At 45.6% G+C, this 16,890-nt stretch overlaps 1 protein-coding gene across 1 annotated transcript in view; it reads left to right on the top strand.

Annotated features, from left to right (window-relative positions):
- LAG3 (lymphocyte activating 3) overlaps positions 1–16,890 on the top strand; it is a 35,699-nt gene that overhangs the window by 10,936 nt on the left and 7,873 nt on the right. The window contains exons 4-5 of the mRNA XM_085614616.1: positions 1,569–1,826; positions 16,502–16,840. Coding sequence (XP_085470742.1) covers positions 1,569–1,826; positions 16,502–16,840 — 597 coding nt within the window. The remainder of the gene's footprint in view (positions 1–1,568; positions 1,827–16,501; positions 16,841–16,890) is intronic.

The raw sequence follows: 16,890 nt of genomic DNA on the forward strand, positions 1-16,890 counted from the left end.
GTCACTTTCAAGGTGAGAGCTATTTCTCATGGACTTGGCGAATAGACACTATCCCACTTGAGGTATTAGCATTTGGTCAATGGTTTGCGATTGTAATAATTGTCGCACACCTTTGATAAACGTCATTGCAAATATCTTTGAGTTCATCTTTTCCTACCAATTAGGTAAATGTTGCAATGTGGAAATTCTGAGTCCGCTCCACCCACATGTTGGGAGTCAGGAGTACATGTTTTGATTGGGCCAAAGTTGTGTGCATCCACAAAAAAGTGCTTGCCCTCCTCGCAGCTGAGAGCATTTTGCTTATCCAGTTGCCTGAGTTTGAACTCTCAGAGGCCCACACATTACAGTGTCTCAGATAACTAGACATTTTACAGTGTTTTTCTCAGGATGCAGCAAAGATGGGAGGAGAGCATTCATTAACTCACATTCATTTTTAGGTCTGGCTTGACAGTTCATTCATAAACTATACCTACTGGCATTGTCAATCCTTGTTTCTTTCTTGCGTCTTGAAAAAAAAAAAATACAAGCCGCCTACGTTCTAGGAAATTGACAGTCTGCTTCCTGTGAATATTCAAGAACTGTTTTAACTTTGCTCTTTACAACTAACTCTCTCAACTATAATTTAACTTTTACCAGAACTTAAATCATTCTTAAGGTTCAGCGATCTCCAAAGGGCTCAAAATTTCAGGTTATTCGCAGAATTTCCAAACAAATTCATAAAAGCCTACACATGGCTAGGGATTAACAATATTTTTATCTTCATCACCAAGAATTTCTGGCACAAAATGTACACAGGGAATAGTAGGCAACATTTTAACAGTTTACAATCAGTGATCCTAGCGTTTTTCAAACTCCCAAAGAATTTGGTCCAATCTTTATGCAACAGCATTTTTTCCTTATGTAGTTGCATTGTTGTTTTAAAAAAAAAAAACATTAAACTAACAATCTCAACTCCTACCTGGCCTTTTGACCTTATTTACACATCACTTAGTTAGTGACAACAATTTTGCTACTCTTATTAATGCTGTGGACTGTTCCTGTTGGAGCAGGGTCAAGATTGATTTGTGTATGGCTGGGTCCAAACCAAGGAGGCATGGTGGGCAAAAGAACGATGGGTTGGAATGGTACCCCAAGCAATTGCCAGTGGTTAGATTTACTGCAAATATCCACCCATCACCTTTTGAATGTTTGATGTGCTGCCCTAAGTGGCAAGGGTATGCCCAGATGTGGCTCCTGGGCTCACTGAGGCACTGGAACCAAGCTACACCGGACTGATAAGCCCCAATCAGGGCGATACCTGTCTTGGATTGCTTGAGTTCCAGTTCAGGGAGATCGTGGCCTGGCAGTTCATGCAGGACTGTTGCTAATGCAGCAGAGCCAAGACTGATTCGCATGAGGCTGGGTCTAAACTGAAGTGGCATGGTGGCATTCCAACCCTGAGCGATTGCCAGTAGTTAGAAATATTGCAAGCATTCCTCCCATCACCTTTTGAGTGTTTCCTATATAAGTCTGGCTTTTTCCTTGGAGTTCTCCATGGATGGTAAGATGTTTATGTCTCTCCTCTGCAGTGATGGCAAATCCCTCCAGTCTCCTAGCTCCAGGGGCCTCTGTCACCCTGATCTGCACCAGCACGGACCCCTTGCCCCCTGCAGAGGTGTGCTGGTACCAAGGCCAAGTTCGGCGGTCCTGCTCCCGGAGGCTTCAGCCCGGTTGGCGGGTTCTCATACTTCATGCCGTCACTGAGGATCACAGCGGGGAGTGGCGGTGCGAGCACAGATACATCGACGGTAGCCACGCGGAGGCCCGGTACACGCTGCAGGTTCAGGGTAAGGAAATATCTGTCTCAACCGTCTCTCTGTACTTCTCCATCTCTACGAGCTCGCAGCCCTTCCCCCGCGTGACCAAACCAACTCGCTAACCATAACCCACAATGGGTTGAAGCCCAAAACCCTGCATTCTCCCACATTCTCCATTCGCGCAGGCACAGTGGAAGTTGTGGGGAACATGTCCCCTTAAACATTTGAACTGTCCCATTTGGTTCTCTTCCATTTAACCTTTTGACCTCTGACTTGGTAGGCCAGTAAAACACAAAGGCCCTCATTGGGAGTTGGTCGAAACATGTTGGGGTATTTACCACACTTGGTAAATACCATTAGACCAGGGTGAGGTGTTTCCTGCTTATGAGAAATTTAGATCCTGTGCAAACTCTTGTTTGCACAGGGATCAGAATTGAGCCCTGAACTTGTAATGAGATTTGAAACTGCTGTTTACAGGCCCTAATACCTTCCTTATCAGTTATGGGTTGGTGTTTAGAATTTTTTGCATTGTTGAAGCAGTTCTGTTTTTCTTTCATTCTTTCTGTCATGAGATAAGATTTCATTTATTTATTTATACTGTATGAGTTGGCAATGGACACTGGTGGTGGTTGGGCAGAGGAGTTCACACACTATGGAAATATAGGGGCATCATTTTGACCCGGTTTGTGTCGCTTTTGCACCACGCAACTTGGTACATGCATGACGCAAATCTTAAGTGAGATTTATGAAGCCACACAAGACCACTTTGCGTGGTCCTGCGGGGCTCCATAAGTCTGGAGTAAAGTAACGCAGCACAAATCGCTGCATTGCCTTACTCTCCCCTGGGGAGCAGTCCCTGGGTGTTGTGTGGGTGTTCCCACGCACCTCCTATGGATTTTGATGCATTCCCATAGTTACCAGCATTGGTAAACCTGGGAATGCTCCAAAAAGATACGCCTTCCCAGGAGAGGCGTAAAAAGAAGAAATATCTGCATTTCTCCTAGTTTTTCCTCTTTCTATGTGTGCTGCATTCTGCAGCGCACATAGAAAGAGGAAAATGATTATCAGGATTGATTTTGTGCAGGAAGGCGCCCGCACAAAACCAATCCAGCATGCAACGCAGGCACCCTTGCACCATGGTCCAAGGGTGCCTTCGTTGGCACTAGGATCCCAAAAAGGCTTTATCGCAGGGGAAAAGGAAGGAATGCCCCATATTGACTTAAATGTGGTGCATTCCTGCGCTTTCCCTGTCACGCATACTAATAAGTACTTACTTAACCGTCTAAAAAGTGCTTTGGGACCTCAGAAGGGATATGAAGCACTATACAATTGCTACAACAAAATCTGATGCAGTAAGATAGAATAATCAGTGTAGTTTTCTGTACTTTATGTAAAAATGGGTCAGGATTTTAAGGCACATGGACCCACTGTTTTGCTGCTTGCTTTGGCAGGGAAGCCTCTGCTTATTTAGCCGTGCTAGCCTCTGAACCTCTTTTAACAGTTAGCACATCGATAAATATTTCACTTCTTGTCTTTCATCATCAACACTGTTTTGCCAGCCCTGGAAGGATGAAATGTTAAGTCCACCCAGCTGGGATTTAAAGACGTTTCTGTAGTTCACACATATTTCTCATAGGCACACTAACCCTATGAGCTATCTAAGCGGGGCATAAACCTATGACTCGCGTCAAAGTCTGACTGTGACCCACAGGATATACATAGATCTCAGCAGCAGGTGCTCAACCCCATCAGTAAATCTCCTGGGATTCGAGCGAACAGTGGTGGCTGCCAGCTATGGAGAGGGGTGAGGAAGGCAAATGGGTGCAAAAATATATCAACTAAATTCATGCCGACATGCATTACATTATCGTTTTAAAGTTAAATGTTTATTTTTAAAACGGTAATGTAATGCATGTTGGCGATTTAGGGCATAATAAACATTAAACATCTTTTAAATATGACACAAAACACACTTACCTTGCTGCACGTCCTTGCTACGTCCCAGTGTTCTTCTCTTCTCGAGCCCAGCAACTCCCCTAACCAATCCTGGCACTTCTCTCAAACAGTTAACCAGCATGAGAGCAGTGCCATGATTGGATGTCCAAGGCTCTCTCCGCACTCCAAAGAGCACTGGAGGCCTTTGCTCGGACAGCTGGGTTGAGAGGTTTAAAGTGCGCATGTCTGTCTGGCCGTCGCAAGACGGCCGGCCAAAGAGACATGTGCATTTTAAAGTGCCGAGCCCATCACTCCTCTCTGCTTCTGCCCGTCAGCAACGGCCCCAGTGGAGGAGCCGCCCCTGCGAACGAATCACCTGTTGGCGACACATAAATACGTCAGCATTTAGTGAGCGTATTGGGTGATCTAACCAGAATATACTAAGTTCTGTCCATAAACCACACAGAATTCCATGTTTCATTATAGATGGAGATAATTTTGAATCCATTTCATACAGTGCATCATATAAGCATTTAGATTATAAAGATGAAATAGATAGAATGTGTATAATGCATCACCTAAATTATATTGAAGATGTTAACAAAGGGTGTTCTTTACACCCAGCTCAATGGAACTTGTTCCACTGACCTCAAAAGAATACAAGTATTGACAAAGCCAATAGGACTCATCTCCAGGAACTATTGGCTTTGCCAACCCCTTTTGGTGATGCTTTACAATGTTGGCCAAAAGAAAAAGGAAAAAAGGCACAATGATGTGGATGTTACTGGTAGCCGCGTCATTTCATGCGGGTGTGCATACATGATGAGGTATGCACATGCCTGCAAAATGATTGAGCCTAACAGACAGAGCAAGCTGGTTGAAAAAGACCTGTGGTGGGTTTACCTAGAACGTACAGGGGCTTACAGTGATCCTCTTGGTTACCACTGGTTGACTTTATTGTCACTCTCTTTTGCTTACTTCTTATTCAATGGCTTTCCTTGTCCTAGCTTGTCCAGCTGTGTTTGTCGCACACCTGGAGCATAGCTGCTTTACCATCTCTCTCATTGGCTGGCTTCTATCCTTCCACTCCTCACTTTAGGGAACTACATTTTTCTTTTTGCTCAAGCACTCCATGTGAGTGCATTTGTTTTCCAGCTATCTGCCTTGTGGGCTTCTTTCCTGTCAAAAACCTGACCACCCAGGTGTGTGTTTTTGTCTCCCTCCCCGCTCTCTCCCCCACAAAACTCACTCTCTCCCCAACTCTCCGTGTTGCTTTCTGGCATGTATGCTTCTCCGCTCGGCTCCGTGTTGGTATCACTCTTGTGTTGCTTTCGCCCTTTCCCCACCGCTTGCCGTTTCCCACCCTCTTTTTTTTTTTTTTTTTTTTTTTAAGTGGGCCAGGCAGCAAAATGCTGCGGGCCCCTCTGCCTTAAAAAAGTGTTTTTGTTCTACTCCTTTTTCATTTTTTTTTCACCGATTATTTGCAGATCTGTAAATTAAAAAAAGCAACTGCACCTGCATCACTTTGTAGGTGCGCATGCGTGGGCACTTCATCATGTATGCACGTGCCTACAGCATAGCACATTTATTTACCTTTGGCCATGCTGCACAGCATCTTGCCGATATTGTACATATCTTTAGAAAAGAAAACTGGCAAAGCCATAGTGTACTTAGAGTAGCATGAAAGGGATTTTTTTTAAGGTGGTGGGATCAGCAGCATCCCAAAACAAGCATTGGCATAGCCAATAGGTCTCGCCTTTGGGACCTTATAAGTGTTTAGCCATGCAACAGTTGAAGTTGTTCTCACCAAGGATATTGTGCTGGATAACTAAACACTTATAAGGTCCCAAAGGCGAGACCTATTGGCTATGCCAATGCTTGTTTCACTAGGGAGCAGCATTGTTTACAGGCTAAAGTTCAAAGCTTTGGAACGTTAAGATTTGGGTCCTAATTTTGGTTCTTGTACTTAATAAAAGGGATTCTGGGTCAATTACTTTATCGCTCTCTGCCTACAATTGTAAATATGTGTAACTTAAAAGTATAAAATTAAACATGCTGTGGGTGGAGTTTTGTTTGAGGTTCTTGCAAACATATACATCTTCATTTCTGTAATCCAGTCACAGTCGCATCTGAACCCCATGTACAATAAAACTGTGTTCTGTAAAGTTGTCTGCAGCTCCTGTGGGCTAAGCCTGACCTGTACCAAATTTCCAAAAATAAATAAGGTAGAAAAACAGCCAAGTACATATTTAAATACAAAAATAGATCACTGCATTGTGAAAACTCTTGAACAGCATAAGGCCGACTCACAAAAGCATGTATGAGTCCGCAAAGTAGCACAGCTGGAGGACTCGTTAACATACGTTTACACGCCCTTGTGAATAGGTGCTGAAATATCCAACGCCCTGTTAGTAAAAGAGCAAAGACGGCGCGGTCCTATGTATCTACAATCATTTTAGATGAAAATTCCAAAGTTGCTCCTATTTTAATTGCTCGAGGGCCTATTCACAAAAGCATGAAAGAGAGTGTTAAAGAGTCCTATATTCACAATTCCAGAATGCCTCGGTCAATATGCCTCCATATGTTTGATATTGCAATGACTGGTGAATCAAAATGGTTGCCTATATTAACTCTAAATCTCTTGAGTTACTGCATGAGGTTCAGAGAGAACACCTCGGAAACATAAAGAGGCAACCATTGGCCTCTGTCTCCAACCTCAGCTGTCGAGCACTAACTCAGAGCTATTCAGAGTCAAAAGCATCCCCCCAAGACACTCCACATACAGACCCCAAGAGCTCAGCTCTGAGCAGCACAACTGTTCATGAGACGGTCCCTGGATTACTACAGTAGAGGACAGCGTTAAAATGTTGGCACCACCAATAGCTATCTTGTCAATTTTGGTGTAGCGTGGTTGAACTTTATTGGCAAATTATTGCATACGTATGGCTAGATAGGTTGTGGGGGGTTAAAATATTCTTCACATTTTCTGCCCCCCCCCCTTCCCACCCCCCAAACAAACACATCTATTGTTGTACCTCATTCCACAATCCGTACAGAGGTTAGCATGGCACATTGGGCTATTTTTATGAGCATGGAATCCTGGGGGGCATTATGAGAGAGATGAGAAAGGGAGGTGTCAGAAGTGGAGATTTAAATGTTATCTCTGACATATTGGACAGGTGGGAGTGAAATGGCCCCGCGCTGTGATTTTACTACTGTCTGTTAAAAACACGATCCCCGCTAGAAATACAGAGATGCGCCTGACCATATGTTCCCGCCCCTGATATTTCTTTTTTCTCGCTTCCAATAGGCACTGGAAGTTGGGGTGCGGGGATGCTGGCACCCCCCAAAAATTAACATGCGTGAGGTCCTAAAGTGACTGAGCATTAAAGATTACATTTATTTTGTTTTGATCTTGCCACATTTGCTGTTCGTTCAAAGTCAGACGTCAAATGGCAGTCTAGTCTCCTAACAAATTGTTACTTATTCTTTTAACATGGAGACTGGTGTTTCTTTTCTTTCTCTGACTACGAAGTGTGGGGATTTTGTACAGTGAACTAAGTGAGAGTCTTGCTGGTGTGAATTAAAATACTGTAGGATGTAATTTTATTCAAACACACAACACAATTTAAATACCTATAAATGAACTGCACGAATATTTCAAAATAAACAGTTAGAAAAGCACAAATAAAGTGTTGTTTCTAATTCTGAACTATGATGGAAACAAAGATTTTAACAGAATGAAAACGAATCAAGACACCTTACTTGGTGAAGGACAAATAACAAACATTTGCTGAAGCCCAATTTTCACACATTATCTTTTTGCACAGTATAGTTTTATCAGTAAAACTTGTGCGTCTGAGCAGATTTAGTGTTCACTTCAATGGAAAATGTGCTGTCTCTAAGCGGCAGCGTGCTACCATCGGTGCCTAATTTGAGCCAGTGGTTTGCCCTGCTCGGCACTTAATTGCCTAAACCTGCACTTATGACAGCTGCCATATGGTGGCGCTGCTTGTGTAATTTAAAGTTAAGCAGAACAACATTTGTTTGTTAATTCAATATACATTAATAACAACTAATACCTGCCACCGCAGCCATTCTTAAAGTGTTGGCGGCCTCGAACAGTCTGAATTGCCACACTTTAGTGTGATAGTAAGTAGTTGTGTAAGTACAGTGGCAATGTGTGGTGCAATCTGCAGTGGTCTCCTGACGAGGGCTCCGGCACGTGTTTTGTTTTACAAATTAAGCCCCATTCTTTAGTAATATATTTGTGACAGTGTGCTCCACAAATGCAACACCAGTTATATACTCCGCCTTCTCCGTTCTCTTGCTGAATGGGCGTGGCTCACTTGTGACACTTGTTCTTTGTGTGATGCTAGAAGTTTTTAGCATCAGTGATGTAACATTGATGGCAGCACCCCCATTCTAAAATTTCTTCCAGCACCAGTGGTCACAAGCTGGACTGGCATGGGTTTTAAGGGGGTGCAAAAAGAGCAGAAGGAGGGATATGTCTGTAGAACAGAAATGCTGAGCAACACATGGCGTTTGTATCAAGCAGTGAGTGAGCCAGAGTAGCCTGGCAGCTTGCACCACAGAGATCAATGTGTGGCTAGAGTGGTAACCTCAGGGCAGTTCAGGAGAAGTAGCAAGGGGGAGGCTACAGGGCGTCAAGGGGCACATCTGTCATATGCTGCCCAGTTCTGAGGTCCTCAGAGGAGATGTAATAAAATGTGGACTGCTGAGATGATCCCCAGCGACCACGTAAAGGCAAAGCAAATGTGTTCCTGGAAGCATGCCCACAATGGCGTTGTGTCTATTCTCCATTTTGTGGGAGGTGGTAGGCGGGAAGACACACCACCAGCGGTGAGAACCAGACTGCAGGCAGGAGTGAATGGGGACTCACGGGTAAAGGTGCACAGAGGGCACATCATTTTATTCTAACTGGGAGATTTGAGGGCAGCCGACCAATGGTTAGAGAACAAGAAGTGCCACTGAGAGGCTGCAGGGTTTGGGGGGGCGGGAAGGAGAGGGGAGGCCAGGGAAGGGGGTGAGCTAGATTCAGGGTGGTAGTACTGAATTTGACTTTGGACAGGTGTGAGAAAAGGAGGTACCACCAGTGGATAATTTATAAAACAAAATAAGTGCCGGCGCTCTTGTCAGGAGGCAGCTTGCACCAGCCCATTTCTCCGGTTAGCGCCGCCTAAAACAGGGCTAACTACTAGCCATGAAAGTGGGAAGAGGATGTGGTGTAATGGCCAGAACTGCCGACTTCAGAAATGGGGATCCAGGTTCAAGTCTTAGCGTGTGCTCAACATCCTGTGATTCTGGACAAATCACTTAATCTCCCTGTGCCTACCATAAATGAACGTGCCCGTAACTGGTGCTCATGAAAAGCGCTGGTGTTGATTATTAAGTGATGAGCACTGGAAACCATCGGCTGAAATTAAACACTGGGTACCACTGAGAGGCAGTGCGAGTGTCAGGTGCTGGCACAGAATATGCACAATTTCAGTAATGGTAGAAGAGAGGAGACTGCTCACCCAGGCTAAGCAGAAGTAAAGGGCACTGAAGGTTGGCAGCTGGTGCAGTCGCCACTACTGACAGGAAGAGGTGGGGCAAAGCCTGAGGCAGTTCCCCTCACACAGGACACAGTTGGGCAGAGTTGAGGCAGCCTGCCGTTCAGCATAGGTCACTGGTCAGTGAAGGAGACTGTGCTGTCAGAAGCGGGGATGGTAGTCCTAAGAGTGTGTGTTATCTTTTAGTGCCGACGGGGGTGAGTGACTTGCAATTGGTGTTAATTAGTTTAGTGCTTGTATGGTCAGGAGTCAGTAACGTCAGGTGTTTTGTAAACTTGCATATAGTGCAGTAAAGGAATCTTACCTTCCAAATTGGGTCAATTTCTGTTACCATTAAACTCTAAATCGGGCCCTAAATGTTATGTAAAGCAGCACATTGTGGCAGCAGTTATAATGTTCCAGCTTGCCGCAGTGTGTGATCCTCTGCAATTTCCTTTGCATCCCCATTTAGGAGATGTGAAACATACAAAAAAACAGCACTAACCAGCGGAATGCACTTTTTAAAAACATAGACATTTTTGCCTGGGGTTTTATCGAGTGGGAGAGAAAAAGCTGTTGAGATAAATATGCTCTCACTTTGATTTGGAAGAACAAAGCGCTTCCCGGCCTCGACAAGAATAAGAGGCGCTAAATAAATGCTGACATGCAATACCACAGGTAGATTCTTAAATTGAAAAAGTGGTGCTGATGTCTACTGGCGAAAACTGCAGAATCTATTTAAACAAGAACCCCCCGTACCCCGGCTCTGTTAATATAATGGTGGAATTTAGAAGAGGGGCCTGTGTTGGGTGAGTGGGAGGGTGGGGGGGAGGTCGGGTGTCTCAGATTTCAAAAGTGAAGTCAGCGGCGGGAAAAGTCGTCCTTACATAATGAAAGTTGCGCCGTGAGTGTGCACAGATTTACAGGTCTGTAACTATTCCCAGCAGAAAGGCGAATTTTATGGCACCCCTGGAGCAGTGGCCTCTCTGAAAGCACATTCTGATAGACATTCTCACGAAACACTGTAAAAAAAACGGCGAAGACCTTAAGAAACATAAGACATAAAAGCGCCGAGACACGGCAAAAGTGAAAGCAGGGGTGCGCGCGCTGCATTTGAAGTAGTTAAAGTGATCGGAGACGCGATCAAGCGAGCAGAAAGGAAACTGATTAGAAGGGAGGGGGTAGTGTGAAAACAGCGGGGAGAGAAGGGAGGGTGTAATAAAAAACAAAGGAGCCAAAGCTATAGAGAAGGGAGGGGGAGTGGGAGCAGCTGTGCACGTGCATGTGATCGTGCACTCAAGGTTTAGGCCAGCCAAAAGACTGTGGGTAGCACTTCGAAAATCCCACATACAAAATGTCTCTTCGAGCCTTTGGCTCAGCGAGACCTAAGAGATAAATATGCTCTCACTTTGATTTGGAAGAACAAAGCGCTTCCTGGCCTCGACAAGAATAAGAGGCGCTAAATAAATGCTGACATGCAATACCACAGGTAGATTCTTAAATTGAAAAAGTGGTGCTGATGTCTACTGGCGAAAACTGCAGAATCTATTTAAACAAGAACCCCCCGTACCCCGGCTCTGTTAATATAATGGTGGAATTTAGAAGAGGGGCCTGTGTTGGGTGAGTGGGAGGGTGGGGGGGAGGTCGGGTGTCTCAGATTTCAAAAGTGAAGTCAGCGGCGGGAAAAGTCGTCCTTACATAATGAAAGTTGCGCCGTGAGTGTGCACAGATTTACAGGTCTGTAACTATTCCCAGCAGAAAGGCGAATTTTATGGCACCCCTGGAGCAGTGGCCTCTCTGAAAGCACATTCTGATAGACATTCTCACGAAACACTGTAAAAAAAACGGCGAAGACCTTAAGAAACATAAGACATAAAAGCGCCGAGACACGGCAAAAGTGTAAGCAGGGGTGCGCGCGCTGCATTTGAAGTAGTTAAAGTGATCGGAGACGCGATCAAGCGAGCAGAAAGGAAACTGATTAGAAGGGAGGGGGTAGTGTGAAAACAGCGGGGAGAGAAGGGAGGGTGTAATAAAAAACAAAGGAGCCAAAGCTATAGAGAAGGGAGGGGGAGTGGGAGCAGCTGTGCACGTGCATGTGATCGTGCACTCAAGGTTTAGGCCAGCCAAAAGACTGTGGGTAGCACTTCGAAAATCCCACATACAAAATGTCTCTTCGAGCCTTTGGCTCAGCGAGACCTAAAAATGAAATAGAAAAAAGGGTTCTGTGCGGGGACAACAGAAGAGCGGGTGGGGGACCAATTGGAGGGGAAAACAACACGAGAGAGAATGGGGTCAGATACACATGATGCAGAGAGCAATATGGGGCATCGGCGAATATTGAGTGTGGTGGAGAGAAGCACATGGGCGAGAAGGCAAGCAGCACACAAAGGAGAGAGCAACACAGAGCATGGGGTGGGATGCTACTTTGGGAGAGAGCTGGAAAACACACCCACTCTCATGGATACGAAACAAACAAAAAAGTATTTTCCTTAAAGTAAGCAGTGGAGGGATACAAGTCCGCCAATCAAAAGGATGGCAAAGGTTATGCACTCCAGGGGAGGGACAAAAACAGAAAGAGGCAAGCAAGCCAACAAATAAGAAACAAGTAAATGAGAGTGACAATAAAGGCAACCAATGTTAAGCAGTGGGCGGCTGAAAGCTGCCATTACGATCTTGGAAAGCCCAAATAGGTCAGCTTGTTTAGGATTGAAACATGTTATCCTCGAGGTTACAAGTGAGGACAGAAGTGTATTGTGAGAGCTCTGTGAATATGTCTGTACTGGAACAGCAATGCAAGGAGCAGGTCGAGAGAGGTGCATCGTGAGAGGTCTGTGGCTGCCTATGTAATGGGGTACAGATAGATAGTGGAGCTCGGAGTAGAAGGGCTCTGTAACGACTCTGAATGTCTGTGTACTGAAATAGCGATGTTTGGTGTAATTTTAGATGGAGGTGCATTATGAGAGCTCTATGAATTTCTGTGCACTGGAACAGCGATGCTTGGTGTAGGTTTCGATGGAGGGGCATTGTGAGAACTATGTGGATTCCTCCATCTAGAGGTAGTAATGGATAAAAATACACTGGAGAGTTGTTTGAATATTTCAGTATTGAGGCATTGGTACACAGTGTCAGTGTGCTGTGATAGACCAGGAGTAGAGGAAGGAAGGGCGTTTTCCAGTTCTTGAGGGCAATGACCCTGACTTTTGAGGACAAGCCCCTACTTTTGAAGGATAAATAAAGCACATTTCTAAAAGTTGGGTTTTCAAACCAGGCCTCGCATTGGAATGTCAGGGAAGTGTGTCCTGCATTTGACTTACAGGTGGTTCGCTGATAAGGGACAGTGGTGCCTTTTGAGAGCTCTGCCTTTATCTCAGGCTGAGACACACATGCATTCCAGGATAGAGGTGAGTGGGAGAGCCCCTTGAATGTGTCAGCACAATGACAGTATTTCATTCTTACTACAGGCCAGAATGGACACTCACTGTGGGGACTCTGCATAGTTTGGGACAAGGGTAAGAACACATTTTGAGTAGCAGTGGCGACCTGCGGACAACCAGTTTGTTGGGATCAGAGGTGAATGTGGATTTCAACAAAAAAAAGAACACAGTTTGAGAGCTCTCAGTGCTGCAGAAAATTTGAATAAAAGTGTATCATGAGAGTTGGGAACAAGTCTCAGAACTGGAAGCTCTCTGGAACTCTCAATGCTGGGATGGCTTTTGGCATTACTGGTAAGATAGAGGTGTGCTGTGAGGGCTCTTTGGAAGTCTCACCTGTGGGGTCCGCGTGCAGACGGCAGGTCAGAGTGAGGTGGATTGTGAGAGCTATGCAGATATGCCACCAGAGGGGTAGAAGTGAGGTGCATTTGTGGGATCTCTCCCAATGTCTCACCGATGGGACAGACGTTCTTACTGGAGGTCAGAAGTGAGTTGAACTGCTCATCATCTCAGTGTTGGCACACAAAAGCACAATTTAGGTCATGATAGAAGAGGTGCATTGTGAGAGCTCTGTCATTTTTTTAAAACATGTCATTGATTTTTTTTTATTTTGAGTACATTGAAGTTACGTGCAGACAGTATGACTTGGGTGATCATCACGCTAACATGTGTGCAAGTTCACTTAAAAGCGAGCCACAAACTTCTCGTGTCATCGATGCTGTCTGTTTCAGCATCTTCAACCACAAAAACTGCAGCGTGCATGAGAGCTGCATGGTTTACCTCAATCCTGGGATACAAGTAAATACTAACGTTTAAGATAGATGTGTATTGTTATATTGTTATGTTATGTTGATTTGTATAGCGCACTAATCACCCGAGAGGGTATCCAGGCACTTGGGCAAGGTGTGTAGGTGTGTGGTCCTAAGGTGCTTATATGAAGAGCCAGGTCTTCAGCTTCTTGTGGAACTCAAGAGGTGAGAAGGAGGCTCTGATGTGTTGAGGAAGGCCGTTGCATGTCTTGGGTGCTATGTAGGAGAATGAGCGACCTCCACTTTTGCTTTTGCGGATGCAGAGAGTGTGTGCGAATAAGAGTGAGTCATAGCATAGTTGTATGGTGGGTTGGTGAAACTGCATGTGGCTGTTCAGGTAATCTGGTCTTGTGTTGTGTAAGGTTTTGTATGTGTGCGTGAGAAGTGAATTGACTGCACTTGTGAATGTGAAGCCAGTGAAGCTTCCTGAGGTTTGGTGTGATGTGGGTGTGGAGTAGGAGTTTGATTATGAGTCTTGCAGCTGCGTTCTGGATGGTCTAGAGTCTATGTGGGAGTTGGTTGGAGGTTGCGGTGAAGAGAGTGTTGCCATAGTCCAGCCTGCTGGTGATGAGTGCTTGTGTGATGGTCCATCTGAGGCAAACATTTGAAGATCCTTCACATCATGTGTAGGATGTGGGAGCAGGAGGTGCACACCACATTGACTTGAGCCATCATGTTGAGCTTGTCGGGTAGGATGAAACCGCAGATTTCTTCCGTGGTCTGTGGGTGTGGTTATTGGTCCTAGCTTCGATGGCCAACAGGTGTAATCCCATAGGGAGGTCTTGTTGCCGAAGATCAGTGCTTCCGTCCTGTCGGAGTTGAGCTTCAGGCAGTTGGTACGCATCCAGTCTGCTACCATGGTCATGCAGTTGGTGAAGTTGGTTCTGGTGGTGCTTGTCTTGTCCGTCAGGGAGAGGATGGGTTGGGTGTCATCAGCATAGGAGTTGTCAGTGACGTCTTGTGATTGGATGGTGCTGGCGAGCGAGAGTTCTGAGGCTGTCCCAAACAAGGCATTGACAGCAGGTCAGGGTAGAGGGGAGTTGTGAGTACCAAGTACAGAGAGGTGTTTTGAGACTCCTGTTGATGTCCACGTCCAGAGTTGCTTGTGGATACTGCAGCTCAAGGGACAGGTAGACCTGGGCTACTGAGAAGTATTTTTGAGAGAACATTGTGCATCTCTTTTTACTGGGATACTACAACCTGGTGCAATTTCGGTCAGATGTGCATTCAGGGAGCTCCTTGAAAGTTTTAGAGCTGGAAGATAAGTGCAGTCTGGAGGCAGAAGAGAGGGGCATTGTGCGAGCTTGATAGACATGTCAGTACTTGCGGGTCTGCTGTAGGATGTAAGTCAAGATGAAGGTCCGTCGTGACAGCCCTGAGGATGCCTTAGTACTGGTGCTTGACATTCTAGGATAGAGGTGCACCGTTGATCTGCACAGCACAAGCTCCTTGTGAACTAATGTCTAATGTAAAATCTTCCCACATTTATTTGTTGCAAATAAACCAGTGTTTCACGGTTTAAAAATATCACTGGAAAAGAAATGAAGCTTGAAAACTGTAATTTTCACACATTTCACTAGATGGCAGTGACTTGTAGGAAACATCTCATCTTTGTTTTGAAATTCTCCATAACCCCAGGTCACGGGTTTGGGCAGATTTTATACATTTGCACTTTTTGTACTTTTCTCTCTACTCCTATCTTCCTCTTTCCCTCTCTTTTAATTCTTGGTTATTTCTTTTCCAGCATCTGATCAGCCTCTCCCCGCCTGAGAGCGACTCCCGCTTCTTGTTCTCTTTCTTTGATGTCTCTGTGGTGTCTGCTCCCTCACATTCGATCTGATTTTGCATGTGTACATTTTGCATTTGTACACCGTCCAGGAGTCATTACTATCGCCATCCTGACGGACCAGCGTCCATGCAATCTAGAGATCACTGCCAACCCAGGGGTCATCGCTGTACATTGAAAGGAAGTTCCAAACTTTTAACATTTAAAAAAACTCCCAAATTTAGAGTTTTTATTTCTGAGGAATAAAACACGAATGATCCTCACACCCTGGGCATTTTCTCCAAGTTCTTGGGGGGTCTTTTTTTTTCTTGTCCCTCACCACCTGGTTTGCCTTGGCAGTGATAGACAGAAAAAAATAGAGCAAACGATGTACCGTCCCTCTTCCAATGGCCCTTCCTCTTTTGGGGTGTCAGAGGAAGTTTTCAGTCAACAGAGCCAATGGGGGCTTCGTTGGTGGAAAACGTAAGGTGCGCACATCTATAAATGAGACAGGTGGACCTATGGTTTGGTGGACAGGGAGCGCATCCATCTATAAATGCGACAGATGAGCCAATGGTTTGGTGGATAGGGTGCGCACCCATCTATAAATGAGACAGGTGGAGCTATGGTTTGGCGGACAGGGTGTGCACCCATCTATAAATGAGACAGGTGGACCTATGGTTTGGTGGTTATGGTGCGCACCCATCTATAAATGAGACAGGTGGACCTATGGTTTGGCGGTCAGGGTGCGCACCCATCTATAAATGAGACAGGTGGAGCTATGGTTTGGCGGACAGGGTGCGCACCCATCTATAAATGAGACAGGTGGACCTATGGTTTGGCGGACAGGTTGTGCACCCATCTATAAATGAGACAGGTGGACCTATGGTTTGGCGGACAGGGTGCGCACCCATCTATAAATGAGACAGGTGGACCTATGGTTTGGCGGTCAGGGTTAGACAGGTGGACCTGGTCAGGTGGACAGGGTACGCTGTTGTGTTTGTGACAGAGCACCCTGTCAGCAAACTATAAATCAAGACCTTTGTCTTGCTCTTCTGCAGTCCATCATTTCTGCTGCATGTCTGCAATAATCCAATATTCCTCCTTAAATATGTTTCTATTTTCTACCTATTTACCACTAAATCCTCCTCTACTGACTTCATATACCGGACCACTAATGACCCAGTCTCTCACGTGTTGATTTCCTCAGGCTTCGCCGAGCCCACCTCCGACCCGCTTACCATCTACGCCTCTGTGGGCTCCTACGTTGAGCTTCCCTGTATCCTCAAGCATGACCCCAGTGGAGATGTAAGGGTGCACTGGACTCACACAACATCCCAGGAAAGCAGCAGGACCATTGTTACGTCGGATGAGACCAGACAGAGGCAGGAAGCCTCTTCCAGTCGTATCGCCCTCGATGTTCATCACAGGCGGAACTACTCGCTGGCCATCTCTACCGTGTGGGAGTCTGATGCCGGACTTTACCAATGCGGACTCACCTTCCCCGGGTGGCAGCTCACTAGAAACATTAGGCTGGTGCTGGTAAAAGGTGAGTTAGAATGAAAGCCTGGGTGACAGGGGTAGGTTGGAGTTAAGATG

This window comes from Triturus cristatus, chromosome 7 (genome assembly GCF_964204655.1).
Source record: "Triturus cristatus chromosome 7, aTriCri1.1, whole genome shotgun sequence".
NCBI lineage: Eukaryota > Metazoa > Chordata > Amphibia > Caudata > Salamandridae > Triturus > Triturus cristatus.